General features: G+C 35.7%; 1 protein-coding gene across 1 annotated transcript; it reads left to right on the top strand.

The window, feature by feature from the left end:
• The first annotated feature begins 7,862 nt into the window (after window positions 1–7,862).
• Window positions 7,863–12,047, top strand: MLO1 (Seven transmembrane MLO family protein). Its single transcript, XM_078577675.1, has 14 exons — window positions 7,863–8,204; window positions 8,276–8,333; window positions 8,426–8,649; window positions 8,731–8,847; window positions 8,926–8,989; window positions 9,093–9,181; window positions 9,368–9,442; window positions 9,507–9,595; window positions 9,718–9,767; window positions 10,018–10,058; window positions 10,875–11,084; window positions 11,191–11,258; window positions 11,572–11,632; window positions 11,719–12,047. Exons 1-14 carry the CDS (start codon window positions 8,076–8,078, stop codon window positions 11,929–11,931), a joined length of 1,488 nt encoding a protein of 495 aa, XP_078433801.1. The 5' UTR covers window positions 7,863–8,075; the 3' UTR covers window positions 11,932–12,047.
• The last annotated feature ends 3,980 nt before the right edge of the window (window positions 12,048–16,027 follow it).

The raw sequence follows: 16,027 nt of genomic DNA, 5'->3' as shown, positions 1-16,027 counted from the left end.
CAGTATTCAGAAATATATTGTTATTGTTAGATCTTTATGATCACTCAGGTTAAGGCTTTGGGGCCAAAATAAGAAGGATTAAGGGACCAAGTTGAAGATCAAGCAACGTCATTCTGTGGAAGCCTTTGAGGGTTGAGGACGACAAAGCTTCATCAACATTTTCTTTTTTCTTGGTATCCTTCTTCAGCCCTATTTCCAATTGATTTTCCTGGGGGGCATTCACACAAACTTGGTTAGGGCACATCATCACCTCAAGACAGATGCCCCCGAACAGTATTAAGGATTAGCCTAAGATGTCTAGAAAAAAATAAGTGTGTCTCCGATTTCCCCTACCTCATTTCTTAGGTGGAAAAAACCTAGGTTAATTAAAAATAAAAATATAATATAAATAGAGAACCTAATTCAACCCTCCCCCCCTCTTGGATTATTCCTTGACCACCTAAACTAACACTAACCATTGATTTAATCTAAAAATTTATATTTCCTTGTCCTGGTCATTGTTTCCATGTTTTAGGATTTTGTCTTTAGTTTGGCATTAAATGAGATGATTGAGTATGAATATTACATATCATCCTCAATTAATAGCTCCCTTACGCTACATGTCCCCCACGAAAAGACTAAAAAAGGGCTGATGGGAATGGCCATTATGGCAAAGTTTTTTCTTTATTATATTAATAATACAAATGAGAAAATGTGTGTGTTAGCAATCACTGGCCATTTATGCTATCATGATTTCCAATGCCATAATTAAATTTTTCTGCAGTGGCTAGTGACTTAATCATTGTGGAAAACAATGATTCATTATCATTTGAAAGTTTATATTGTGTCACATGGCCTTAATAAATTCGAAAATGCCTTAATAAATTCATATAAAAATATATAAAAGGCTGAAATTTAAATATCTATATTTTCAGGCTTTGGAAAATCATATATTTGTAAATAAGATGTAGAAAAATATAGCAAAATCATATTTCACTCCAAAACATATTCTTGTTTAGAATAAAATGTTACAAAACTATGTGAAAAATACTTTTAAATTCAACAAACCCTTCTAGAAGTAAATTTAATCATTTTAGGCTTTGCAACATGCCCATGTTATCACTTTAATGCAAGTAAACATGTGAATATAGTCATATTAACCTATTAAAAATGAGAGCAATGGAAAGTTAAATCACCTTCTCCTACTTCTTGCTATATCAAAGTTGAGATTTTTTCAATCATGTGATTAGGGACTTGTAATTCATAGTCAAAATGGAACCATTGGTGTCTCAGATCTTAGGGCATCTTTCACAATTGTTACATGAATCACTTGATTGAAATTTAGTTATTATATCATTCCGTGATCTGTAAGGATCAATTCAGTGAACTCTTCTCTAAATAAAGACAGCCTTGAGTCCTTCACATCTCTACAGCCAGATGATGAGACATAACTATCATATTATTAGGATCAAATAGTGATATTATTTTCTAACGGTTTAATGTTTTGTCTCAAGTATCATTTGAATATGAATTGTTAAAATATGTCCTTAAATACTACATTTCATGGTCTGATGATTTCATCACAATTCACTTATTCATTTGATATATTAAAGGATATAAACAGCACATGAGAATAATGATAACTAAACATTCATTTCAATTAACTTAAACATGATATTAAGTGTGATTAGCTTGATGGTTTATTATATTCAATCGTATTCGATTAAGAGAGCATTATATTATCACGTCATGAAAAATATAATGATCCGTGTTTGTGAGGACACCTTTACATTTGAAGATTTCAAAAGAATAATCCTTATTGGCTCTCTACATAAGTACTTATCCGGGTATGGTGTGTGTGATGATCATAGAGAATAATTCTACGTATTATTTAGGAGATAAATGATATTGTATTAACTTCAAGGATTACCTACCAGGACCCATAGATGAATTTGGGTTGTAAGTATCCACAGAAAAGGCTTAACCTACCGCATTCTGTGCTAAAGGAGTTGGACGCCAAATTTGCGCACAAAATCATTTTGGGCACCTCATTACCTTCTAACTCAGACAACAATCCAGATGTTGGTATCTCCACCAACTAGAGTCCCACATGACATGGAAAAAAAGTATTTTATAAGAACGTAAAGGGATTTTTTGGCAAGTCTAGGTCATAGTAAAAAGGGATTTCATTACTATTTCTTCTATTTGTGAACATCATCTCAATACTTGAGGAGGCTGAAGGAGAAAGTTGTTTTTGGAAAAATTTTGTTTCTAGGGCCTTCATCTGGTGGAACTACATGGGTTTCATGAAGTGGAAGAATTTTAAAGGAAATCAAAATGACATTTATAAAACATAATGCATAGATTGGATCCATGTTTTCTTGAATCCTTGAGTGAGATGAGTTGAGCTGCTCAATTGTGTAGCCTCTAGATGTATCCATGAGGAACATAGTGCATTAATCCTCTCTCTCTTGACCAGCTAATAACTTGCAAATTATAATGTTAAATTGATGAATATTACATTACATATATGTGTTGTTTATTGGCCATATTTGCATGTTATCATACATAAATGGACATAAATGACTTGCACTATGATTTTGTGATTTTTTTTAATTTTTTAGTATTTTTACATGGCATTTAACCTCAGTGCATTGAAGAAATATTTTTTGCAGGGCATAAAATATTTGGTTAGAGGTCGTTGTGGGTTTTACTATTTTTTCTGATATATTTCCATGTTGTTTTATAATTTTATAAACATTATTTAGCCAATAAATGATGTTTAGAATTAAATGAATATATTTATTATTTATTTAGTATTTTAAAATAATATTTTTTAATCAAATTTGTGATGTCCACGTCATTCGCTCAAAAATTCGGGCGAATGATTGGAAGCGCCAAAATAAGCTGTTTATAAGCTCATTATGGCATCGCAATACACAATGCCATAATGAGCGAATCATGGGTCGATGAAAAAATATGACGCGGGTGGAGAGGGAAAAGTAAATTTTGTCTTTTTGTTTATTGGCTTTTCTTTGTGAAATAAATGCATGTGGATAATCGATCTCCGCGTGCATTTATGATTATTCTTCATATGCAAAATCAAATAGCCGTGTGCATTGATAGCACGCGGCATTGACTCCACGTGCATTTAATAAAAGGTAAGCTTAGCTTTTTATTTTATTAAAACGAGAACAGAAAATGGTGATGTGGCGCGTTCTCATCTGCTCAAATGCAGCATTATTTTGCAATGATTGCAGCCTGTGGAAGCGTGCAAAGACGTATCAGAACGCAATCCGAGGGCAGAGAAATCAAGGCGATGAATAAAAAAAGGAGCATTTCATATTTTCGTGGAGGAGAGATAAAATATCCAACGGCCATGATTAATCTCTAGTAAAAATAGTGATATCTTGAGATCTAGCCATCCAATTGCGCTCAAATTTAGAGGGTAGGTTTGTCTTTTCACCCTCTATGATCTAGAGGTTGGATAGAGATTGGGAAGAAGCGGAAATTCACCGAGGAAGCTCTCACCCAAGAAATTGGCTTGGAAGGACACAGGTGCTGCTTCTTAAGTTGACAGATCTTGGTTCAATCTTCAAAGTTGTAAGTTTCTTAATCATTGTTTGAAATTTATTCTTGAATGATTTTAAAACGCCAAGGCATGGGCAAAATCTACATGCCCTTGAAGTTGATTTGAATGGTGATTAGCATTACAATTTTATTCTGATTCAAGATCTGACTCTTAAATCTTAATTCTACATTGATTTTCATCCCATTTTGCATCTTAGATCTCTAGATTAGGGTCAAATTTGATCTTTAATTCAATTTCCCCAAATTCTTCTACTTTCTCTCTCTAGATTAATTCGTCTACTTTCTCTCTATATATTTATAAATTGATCACTGGAAAATTCAATTCAATATATCAAAACCTAGATCCAAAATTTCATCAGAAAATTCATCCATCTTCAAGTCCAATTTTAAAAATCTTGTTCTTGATTAATAATTCCCAATTTTAATACATAAAAATTATCTTCATAAATCTTCTTGATTGGAATATTGGTAATCCGAATTAATCTGGTATAAGAATCAAAATTATCCTATCTAGAGTGTCTTGACTGAAAATATTATCAAAATAGCTTTTGCTTAATTTTGATTAATTATAAACAAAATTTAACACAATTAAGGCCCATTAAATGCAAAATTAATTCATTCTTGAATTACTTCATTCGAATTCGGATAAAAATTCTTGCAGAGTGCCTCCTGTAGTTCCACCCCTTGCTTGCTCTATGCATAGTCTTTAGTGATTAAGGGTTATTATAAAGTTTATTGCATAAGTCTAAAAGTGAAAATAACGACATATTTTACCTACCAATTTTAGGCTTACCACCAACCCTGTTTATGCTCCCTTGTCATTGTTTAGATTGCCTGATCATGTCGAAAATGAAGAGGAACCAAAGTCTTAAGGGAGGAGAATGGGAAGGGACCTAAAAAAATCTGGCATGGGTGAATTTTGTTCAGGGCATTCCTCCATTTATATTAAGATGGTATTTTTCATAAAACCCCTCAAAATTTCAATATATCTTCCAAGGTCCAAAAGATCATTTGTGTGTGACCCTCTAAGCCCTTGTGTCATTATAGTTAAATGACTCCATTGGCCCAATAACCTTTGTTAGCCTTACAAATCAGTTCATTATATCATCACATATATAAATTAATGTCATATCACTTTAAACAAATTGATGGATCAAGCCTCCAGCTCGTGGGGTGCTAAGCTACACGTGTCGTAGAAGATACAAAGAAGTGTATATTGATTCACTCGTGAAACCTGTCTATCATTGGTTACCATGTATGTATAAAACCTCATCCACTTAGCACTCATAGGATGGCCTAAGGTATGGCTTATTGTTAAACCCTAATCAGTCTTATGAGTTAGTATTCGTGCATTCAAAAATCATCATAGAAATGTTCTCCGATAATTCACTAGCTTGGACAAGGACTTCACTACATTATCTTCCTTGATCGGTATCCTTTGATACCAATGACATATGAATCCATATTGACTACTCAATCATCTTAAATATTTTTTTGTCCAACCCAAACTAATACTGTTTAGAATTCCACTATTAGAAACTTATATGACATCGTAGAAAGAATAATTGTCCATCCCAAATGTCTTGGCTTCTCAAATATAAGGACCACTAACACAGCCATGATATTAATCAACATGATAAAGAGTGTGATATAATACAGTTCCTGGATTTATATGAATCAATTCAGTGAGCCCTTTTTGATAAAGAGCACCCATTATATATCTTTAGTGTCTCCACACTAATGGTTACAGAACTACTCATACTCATCATGTGAGTAAGACTAGATAGTGTTATTATACCCAAATACTTTGATGTCCTAATTGAGTTTCTTTCAAATATGAATACTTTGTATTATAGTATCCTTGTAAGTCACTATGTTGGATCATGTCGTCATTGACTTCATTATAAGCATCACACATGCACTAGTTTGTATCATCAAAGCTATCTATATTATGGAACATATTATTCATCTGACAACATGTGCTTTGACAATTACATTCCTTTTGATTCATGATCAAATGTTTCTGATTGTAAACTACTTAGATTCCTATTACTAAAAATTCTCCTCTCACGATAGCTACCATGTTCTTTTGTTGACGAAGAATCAATATATTCAAGTGGGGGCTTCGTAGTGCTTGCATCTGCACACGGATACCAAAACTTACATACTCTGAAACATAGTACAATTTCTCAAATATAAAACAAAATAATGATATTTTTGTGAATTTAGGATCTTCAAGATATGAGTGTAAAATAAAATGATTTTTCTATAATGTAAGTTCAATGAATAATCAAATAATTTTGACATAAAATTTTAAACGATGAGAACAAACCTGAATTTTATTTTCAGTTATATATATCATACAAGTTTTGAGTTTTAACTCAAAGATTTGGCCCATTGACTGTGCAGTAAGTTCCATTTACTATAGGTAGACTTTGAATACACATTAAAAATTTTGGAAATTTAAATAAAGTGCAGTAGGCGCAATTTGTGAAGTTTTTTGGAGCACTACACTGTATCACTTTCACTTGATATTGCCTACACTAACAAAAAAAGCTCCTTCAATGATGTATGAGCCCACAGCCACATAATTGGAGTGTGTTAAAACACCTCTTCAGATATCTAAATGAAAGTATTATACATGGTGTCTTCATTCTTTGCAATTGTGATATTTTTATTTTTTTGTCTAAAACAGTGCTGATAAGCCAAGCTAACACACTCCAATTCTGCGGCTGTTGGATTGATCAACATTTAACAGGCAGATACCTTTTTTACATAGGAGAAATATTCGTTTCCTGGTGCTTTAAGATATAATGAATTGCTGCAAGATCAAGTAAATATGGTGAATGCTAATTTCTGGGCAACATACCAGGATATCTATGTGGATTCACTCTCAACTTGGGTAGATAGAAATCAGCATCAGAACACTAAATAACACTCCATTGCACTTACATGGGAGCCACTTCGCACAGTATCCAGCCTTCTATGCAAGGATAAAATATCCGGAGATAGAATTCCACTTTTTTTGGAAAGGGTTACTTCTAGGATCTTCTAGCCGGTACCCTCAAGCAACAGCCACGTAGATGACCAGACAAATCCCTCAAGGAATGTCTCTTATTGCTGATGGACAAGCTGAGCTTTGACTTGCTCTAAGCTGAGTTGGCAGGGTTTTTAATATGCAAAAATGATACACGGTGGGCAACAAGCTACGTGCAGGTAGGCCATCAAAACACTAGTCACATCAACCTGCTCCGGCTTCTTTTGGCACTCGGAGAAAAAAATTTCTATTCGACGATCACTGGCCTTTGGCCTATTATTTTATTTCAACAGAGACAATTGACTTTACATAGAACAGTAATGACAACACAACCGAAGAAGAGTTCAAGTAGACCAACAACAAGCAACACGGCAAGTAACCCACGATAACACTACAAACACATATCTTCGAAGATTAACTTGATTTAAGAGACATTACGGAGTTACAATAATAATAATGATCGATAATGATAATCTTTATCGGAGTCCTCTATCATCTCTTATTCTATTATGTACTGATTCTGCAAATTATCGTCACGGCCGATAGTATTTCTTTTCGAAAACACATTTCGCGGGCGCTGAAAAAACGAAGAAAGTAAATTTCGCGGGCGATTTCACCAGTCAATTCGGCGGATAAGGAACGAAGACCCAGAGTCTCCAAGTTATGGCTGTGACAAATTCTCTATTAAACGTTAGATTTCGTTACGAAAAATGGGCGGTATGTAACAAAGAAGCGATTTTGATTGGGACCCAGTTCGTGGGAAGGGAGAAGTCAACTGTGTTGGCGGGTTATCGGCAAGATTCGCATCGCCGGACACAGACGCGTTTGTTGCGAGAAATATTTATTATTCGTTGAGTACTAAATACTATTAATTGTTCATTGAATACTGAAGAGTTCAAGTAGACCAACAACAAGCAACACAGCAAGTAACCCACGATAATAAGCACATAACTTCCAAGATAAACCTGATCTAAAAGACATTTAGGAGCGCCTCCAATAATAATGATCGATAATGATATTCTTTCTTGGCGTTATTTCTCATCTCTTATTCTATTTTGCGGTGATTCTGCAAATTATCGTCACGGGCGATAGTATTTCCTTCTGAAAACACATTTCGCGGGCGCTCAAAAACGAAAAAAGTAAATTTCGCGGGCGATTTCACCAGTCAATTCAGCGGATAAGGAACGGAGACTCAGAATCTACTGCAATTCGTGGCTGTGACATTTTCTCCATTAAAAGCTAGATTTCACACGAAAACCTGGCGAGATGCAACAAAGAAGCGATTTTGATTGAGACCCAGTTCGTGGGAAGGGAGAACTCAACTTGGGTCGTTGGATTATCGGCAAGATTCGCATCGCCGAACGCGTAGACGCGTTCGTTGCGAGCAAAATTGATCGTTTATCGAGTACTGAAGACTATATTAATTGTTCGTAGAATTCTGAAGAGTTCGAACGCGGAGTTGGAGAAGATGGGGGGCGGCGGTGGGGAGGAGCAGATCTCATTGGAATTCACGCCGACATGGATCGTCGCTCTCGTCTGCTCCGTCATCGTCTTCATCTCGCTCGTCGTCGAGCGCCTCCTCCACGCCGTCGGCAAGGTTTGCCTAATCTCCGTTCTCTCTCTCTAGCACTGAACTCTCTCTCGCTCTGACTCGGGTTCTCGCTTCAGCAACTGAAGAAGAAGAACCAGAAGCCGCTATTTGAAGCTCTGCAGAAGGTCAAGGAAGGTCATCAACTACTTCCGAAGTTTAACTTTTCTACAGTGGTTTAATCGCTTTTTAAAGTGTTGTTCAGTTCTAACTATGGCAAGGGCGTGCAGAGTTGATGCTCCTCGGATTTATCTCGCTGCTGCTGACGGTGTTCCAGGGCTCGATTCAGAAGATATGCATCCCCGAGCGATTAACCCAACGCATGCTTCCCTGCAAGAAAGAAGATCATTTGTTCGAGTCGCCTTCCCACTACCAAACCGGTTTCTTCTCCGGAATTTCAGGAAGCGGCCGTCGGCTTCTTGCCGGAGGCGGCGGTGTCGTACAATGTCCCAAGGTTACAATTTCGGAAATCCTTCTTCTGTTTTAAGTTTAATTTGCAGTTTGAAGTAGTTTTTTTATTTTATTGTCTCTTTAGGGAAAGGTCCCGGCTTTGTCCCTGGAAGCCCTGCACCAGTTGCATATCTTCATCTTCGTTCTTGCCATCTCCCACGTCTCCTTCTGCGCGATTACTATGCTTCTGGGGATGGCTCAGGTAAATTACTGCTCGAATACCTGATTGATTAGTTTCTTGTGATCGATTGATTAGACTGTAAATTTCTGTTTTTTTTAGATACGTGAATGGAAAAATTGGGAAGATGCAATTCAAAAGCAGAAAGAAGGAGAGAATCAAACAGGTAACGCCGGTAGAGTATAGCTTGATTATCCCAGTACCAAATCAACCAGATTATTGTTTCAGAATCTTAAATTCATTGCCTGAAACACTTTTTCTTTTTGTAGCGCCAAAAATTTCCCATGTGCGTCAGTTTGACTTCATCCAGGAGCGTTTCAAGGGATTTGGGAATGACTCTAAAGTCGGGAGCTGGGCGGTGAGAATCTGACTTTTGGATTAATTAAAATTATTGAGGGTGACTTATTTTCCTAATGGAGAACGCATTTATTATATGCGACTTTTACTTTGATGAAGTCTCTTTAATAATGACTAATTAAGTCCTTTATGCAGTTAAAAAGCGGAGATTTTTTTCACGTTACTTATACAAATGCTCTTGTTTCAGCATTCCTTCTTCAAACAGTTTTATGGATCTGTCACGAAATCTGACTACACTACATTGAGACTGGGTTTCATTATGGTAATATCGAGAACCTAAATTGTCGATTTTAGGCGAACAGCTCACACATATTTTTTCAATATAGACCCACTGCAAGGGGAATCCGAGATTCAACTTTCACAAATATATGATACGGGTGTTGGAATCTGATTTCCAGAAAGTGGTGGGCATAAGGTATTTGCATTCACTTTTATTCCAAGTCATCTTCAATGGTTGATGTCATGACATACAAGATGTTTAGCATATTTTCCATGTACTTATTTATCCGTCTAATTGACTTTCTGCTGCTACTGCAGTTGGTATCTGTGGATTTTCGTCGTGCTATTTTTAATGCTTAATATCGATGGTACTTCAATCCTAACCTCAACTTTTCCATGTTTAAATCATACTTTGAATTACAATCTCATTCAACTGTCCATTTACTTTCTTGCATGTCTCGTTCAATTTGCTTGTTTATATCCTCACTTTCATCTTACCTCATCTCCACTTCATTTTACGGTTGAAGATGATGCAGTGATAATGCATTGGTTCCCTAGTTTCTTATATAAAGCTTTATTTACATGCATACTCACAATAATTCTTAATTCTTCTTGAAGGCTGGCATACGTACTTTTGGATTGCGTTTGTCCCCTTAATTGTAAGTCTGATATACCTTGATTTTTCTTCCATACGTTTTTCTATGTTCGGACATAATGAAGTGTCAGCTTAAATTTCTTTCCCTTTTTCTGAAATTCTGAATGAATGATGAGAAAGATCCAGACGAATTTGAAAGGCTCAGATTAGTTCACTTTAATACATGAAGGAGTGGAGATAAGTAGTAGTTGAATTTGACTCGGAGATCCTCCAGAGAAGAATCATACGCCATTGTGGCCTGTAACCAATTTTCATAATAATTTCTCTCTCTATTCTTCCAAGATCCTTTCCATGTCGAGACATACCTAAGGTCATGACTGATTCCTTGAAATGTAGGGGTCAATTACCCTGATTTTTTTTTGAACAATAAATAATAGAGGTTTTTTATGCGCCCGATGGGATTCGATCAATTACCCTGATTTACTGGAATTTCCAAAAGAGATCCTCCAAATAACAGAGAAGTCAATGTCTGAACAATCCAGAAGGAGAGGGAGAGATAATCCGAGAGGAGAGAAGGGAAGGACTCAAGATTCCCACCCACAAAGAGAGGAGAGGACGTTGCCTACAGTGGAGGTAAGATTGTCTGCAGAGACAGTGGAGGGTTAGAGAAAGAGTAGGGAATAAAGAGGAAAAGGTGGAGAGAACATGTCTTATGATGAGCAATTTCCTTGACTTGAGGTGCACCCTCCCTTCAGGGATTAGCTCTCTGTGGGTTGGAGTAGCTGCGATATCCAGCTGGTGCTTCACATTGATGTAGCCTGCTATCATATCAGATCTCTTTCATAACCTCATTCAACTTTTCTCTGGACTTCGAGTGCAGCTGCTTCTTGCTGTTGGGACCAAACTGGAGCATGTGATAACTCAACTTGCTCATGAAGTTGCTGAGAAGCACTGCGCCATCGAGGGCGATCTCGTAGTAAAGCCATCAGATGACCACTTCTGGTTCCACCGCCCTCGAGTTGTCCTCTACTTGATCCACTTCATCCTTTTCCAGAACGCCTTTGAGATTGCATTTTTCTTCTGGATATTGGTGAGTACTTTAAACAACCTCCTTGGAAAAAAAATATTCTAGATTAGTTCTAGAATCTATCGGTTGATGGGCATTTGTTAATTCCTCCATTTGAAATGTGATGCAGGTTACATATGGATTTGACTCCTGTATCATGGGCCGGGTGCGCTACATCATTCCCAGGCTTGTGATTGGGTGAGTGATTTGATCCCCAAGTCCTGTCTGGGGTATTTCCATGGAGTTTAGGATATTTTTCCTTTAATTACATAATTCCCCCCCAATAGAAGGCAGGCAAGAAAATGTTGTCAGTTGGCTGATTTATCATGGGAAATCATCCCAAGTAGATTCAGGCACTGATATGGGCATGTGGCCGCCACTTATCTCTGTTCTCTTTCTATCTTCTTCTCCATTATTTTTTTGTTTCCTTAAAACTTCTTAGATAGAGTGAGATTTTACCTGTGTTTATTAAATTCCGAAAAATGACGGTCATCTTGGATTGTGGTTTTAGGGTTCTCATTCAGGTTTTATCAAGTTACAGTACTCTCCCACTATATGCTCTTGTCACCCAGGTAAATTTCAGACACAAAGATCTTCCTTCACTTCAATGATGGTCTGGTCTGGTCTGATCTGATTCTTTTGTTGTCAATGTTTGTAGATGGGCAGCTCATTCAAGAGGGAGATATTCGATGAGCATGTGCAAGTGGGCCTTATTGGGTGGGCCGAGAAGATCAAGAAGCGGAAGGGAACAGGCCTAGCATTCAAAGCGAAGGCGGCCACGGGCGTCCAGATGCAGGGCATGGGCGAAAACCAGTCCCCTAAAGTGGAAGATGGTGCTACTGGAGGACCATCAAATGTCCAGCTTCAATAGTAAGCTTAAGGAGGCGACAAGTATCCTGATATCTTTTAATCACTTGTGCGCTGTAGATGACATTTCTAGGCACAGTTTATTTTGAATATGGGACTTCAATGGAGTTTGATCAGGCTGATCTAAGTTCATCCTGAGAAGGCTTAATGACAAGGGACAGAATGACAGGATTGTCAGTCATCCATCACAGAGTCTGCAGTTATGTTCTGTTTTCGGCTGAAAGGCTGGAAGGGATGGAATGGGAAGGCAGATCCACCTTTGAGCCTTACATCCTTATGTCTGTGTATTGGGTAAGGGTCTGACAACAACGTTCTGGATTTTCCATCCTGTGCATTAAATCCCTTCAATTAATTAATAAAATTACTTTTGCTAGTTATTAAAAATTTCACGAGATTTGCCAGCTTTTACTTGATACTAATTCAGCCAATTCTCCCAAGACGTTTTTCTTATCCGACAAATTTTTTTTCGTGTAAAATCTATTATGACAGTATGAAGTCTCTGATATCGATATCATGTACTGGTTCAGAAACATCTACAGTCATTGGAAAGTAGGAATCATCCCATCCTGTTCAAGTTCATTTATGATCTGCAATTTTAAATTGGCAAACCAAACTAGATGGGACAGCATGGGTTGTCAGACACGCCATGCCTAAGAATAAGATGAGCCCGTTGTCTGATCTCTGGACTGGGACAAGGTACTGAAGAAAAAATCTCTTGAAATTTTAATCTTGCTTATTTAATTAATGTAGTCATTCAATTAAAATTTTGGTCTGAACGATAGACTGATATATCTTCGCAGTGGGTAGATGAATAAATCAGGCGATTAATGAATTAAGACATATATATAGAGTGAGAGAGAGACAGAGAAAGAGAGGGGGAGGGAGAGAGTCGCAAAATCTGAGTAGAGATAAAACCAAGTTTTAACAAAATTAAGATGGATCAATCGGATCGGCCAATTGAAATTTATACCAAATTTTGATAGACTGATGGTAAATTAACTCAACCACACTAGAGTAGTTAGAGGTCAAAACGAAATGATATATGGAAGATTTGTGGTGAGTACCAGCCGTTTCCTCGTTTTTTTACTTCGGTGAGGCCTACAAAATTATAGCTTTTGTAGCTTGCAAGTTGCAAACAGCGCTGCGAATTTGGAGTTCAGATGAATGGTGGTTTAAGGTGAAGAATTGGCAGAAAGTTCTTCGCAGTTTTGGGATTTCTATGATTGTATCCTTATTATAGAGAATGGAGATTATTTTTTGAAGTATGTACCTGCCCTACAATATTTTTCAAGCTCATTAATATTCGAATTACTGCAGAGAAAAGCATTGATAAAATATGGTATCACTTCAATCTGAAACTTCATTGCAGTTCATCAATCTTCCAATATTAAATATGTCATGGGATCGCTGAGAAAGTTATTATAACAGTAGTCAAATTGCACGAGGGAATAGTTTCTGATTTCTATATTAGCTGTCTTATGGATTTATTCTCTATTAAAATTTTAGCATAATAACATATTTATCACATACCATTGTAGTGGAAAATTTATCTAAGAACTCCCCAAGACGTGGTCATTTTTTTAATTTTATTTTACTTGATTTTGTGATTGTTTTGGCTTGTGACACTCTTACTGATGTAAAATTATATTCTTATTGCATGAATAATTCTTCTCATTTTTTTCGCTTTGTTTAAATATCATCAACTCTCACGCTGTGTTTTAATCATTAATCATGAGGTTTTTATGGATAGGGATGCATCAACATATTTCCTTTTCTTACACCTATTTCCTACACCTATTTGATAAATGTATCCCTAAAAGGTATTTATATGGTTAAGGAACATTTATGTAACATTTTTTAAAAAAAATATATGACTAATTCCTGATACTAAATGGATGAAATAAAAGGCTCAAAATATAACCCTAACCAGGTACATTTTGTTAGATAGTGATCGAGGTAATATTCTACATTAAATTTAGTGTTTTCCACTTATCTAACTGGGTTGTCATATGCAGACGATATTCTGAATTTGATGATTGATTCAATTTCTGAAATATACCTTAAAAGAGTCATTAAACGAAGTGTTGTATTTCCTTTGAAACATAGGAACCATGGTAACATTTTTTAACCAATAAAGAACAACCTCGGCTTTTTAGAGAGTTCAGTTCATGTGTCATTGACTTTGTAGCTCAGCAGTTCAAGGGCCTGGGGGTGTTTAACCTTCCAGTTATGACTGTCTTCTTGGATATGAGCCATTTTCTCAAGAATTATTATTTATCTTCATAGTACTTCAAAGTGTGTTTCACACATCAAATTGATCACAAGAAAATGTATCACTGAAATTTATGAAGCATAAAGATCAATAAGAATCTAAATGTTGTAAAATGATTATTTATATATACACCTCTCTGTTATTTCTACCTTGGGATTTGATACATATTTGATCACATTAAAAAAATATCTCCCATGGAGTATCCACCTATTGTTGCATGTTGTGATTGATGATCTCTAAAGTAAAAATATTATAAAGTGTTATTAGCTTCACCATCATTATGAGTGTGTCAAATTTTAAGTTAAACCATTTTAAAAAATTTTATTTTAAAAAATTGAAAACTGAAAGTTTCTGAAAATTTCGTGGCATATAACATTGCATATCTTTCTTTAGAATCTTTTTTATGTAAGTGAACACTGAATTGTTTCTTGAAATTTGGTAGCGGAAAACATTATATCTCGCTGAAACTCTTTTAAAAGTAAGTGAAAATTGAAATTTTATGTTAGCATTACCTCTCTCTGTGTATTCTTCAAATAATATTACTTTAAAAAGGTATATATGTTTGTTATAGTATTAAATAATGGATATTATGCGCATGTGAAGTAATCACACTTCAATATCATGTTTAAATTCATTCAGATAAATATTTATCGTGTGATGTATATAACAAAGTCCTTCAATACATCATGATGATATCATAATATTAATATTTAAACATGTATACCACATATTCATATTCAAAGGATACTCATGATGGACATCAAACAATATGGAAATGATAACACTCTATGATTCTATTTATATAATAAGTATGGCTGATCTTGTTGCCATTAGTGTAGAGACACTTAGGGTGAATGATAGGTCCTATTTAGGGAAAACATTCATTAAACTGATCCATATGAATTCCTCAATGGTATTACAACTAAATGCTGATAAGGTTGATTTATGTCAGAGTTGTGTTAGTGGTTTTAGGAACTGAGTCACCAATGAAATTCTGTTGATGGACAAGTCCCTAATCACATGATTCAAATTAGTCTTATCTGAGATATATAAAGAAACACACAAGGTAATTGAACGGTCAAGAGGGGATCATTTTATCTTAGTATAAGAGGAGATTGACTCAAAGAAGAATATGCATTAAATACCTGGGTATGGTAGAAAATATTGGAGAAGACTTTATCCAATAACCTCCGTTATGCATTAGTAGTCATTCAAATGATAGATAAGGATTTGATGGTTAACCATGATTTAAATCATTTGAGAGCCTAACGGGAATGAATAATTATAAGTATATGGTGACAAATGAAGGTAAAGGTTCCATGAGAGAGCTAATTTATCATGAATCTTATTGAGAATGAGATTTAAGCTTGGCACTCCATGGGCTGAAAACTTATCCTATCAATTGGGTTAAATCAAAGATCGATTAATGAATTTATCTGTTGATAAAATAAATTAGTAATGTTGACTATTGTACATTATTGGGACATTATAGTTATTCATACGACCGATACATTGCCGTAGTGGGTCGCACACAAAAGATCTATTGAGATTGTTGGATATACCTAAGTTATAAGGGCTTTTATGAAAAATTTAAATTTAAAAATTATTAAACGGGACCACCGGATCAGGAAAGCCCCCCATTTTCTTCTCCTCTTCTCAAAATCCCACTTCTTCTAACGTGACTTAAGGATCAACTAGACTCTCAAGGGGTATTGAAGACAATCAAGATGACTTCCATTCTAACATCAACTGCATGGATATGTCTAGAGGCTGAGCATGTGAAAGACTTGAAGAAACTCTATTAGGGAGGAATGTAAGATTGGAATTA

This window comes from Wolffia australiana, chromosome 7, assembly GCF_029677425.1.
Source record: "Wolffia australiana isolate 7733 chromosome 7, ASM2967742v1".
In the NCBI taxonomy this organism is placed as follows: Eukaryota; Viridiplantae; Streptophyta; class Magnoliopsida; order Alismatales; family Araceae; genus Wolffia; species Wolffia australiana.
The sequence above is the reverse complement of the archived record's forward strand: the minus strand, read 5'-3'. Positions and strand labels throughout refer to the sequence as shown.

Bases quoted from the DNA above. Each gene is read 5' to 3' on its own strand.
- MLO1 (XM_078577675.1), top strand. From the start codon at position 8,076: ATGGGGGGCGGCGGTGGGGAGGAGCAGATCTCATTGGAATTCACGCCG. The intron at 9,596-9,717 runs GTATTTGCATTC...CTGCTACTGCAG, and splicing joins CAGAAAGTGGTGGGCATAAG to TTGGTATCTGTGGATTTTCG. The intron at 9,768-10,017 runs GTACTTCAATCC...TTCTTCTTGAAG, and splicing joins TTTAATGCTTAATATCGATG to GCTGGCATACGTACTTTTGG.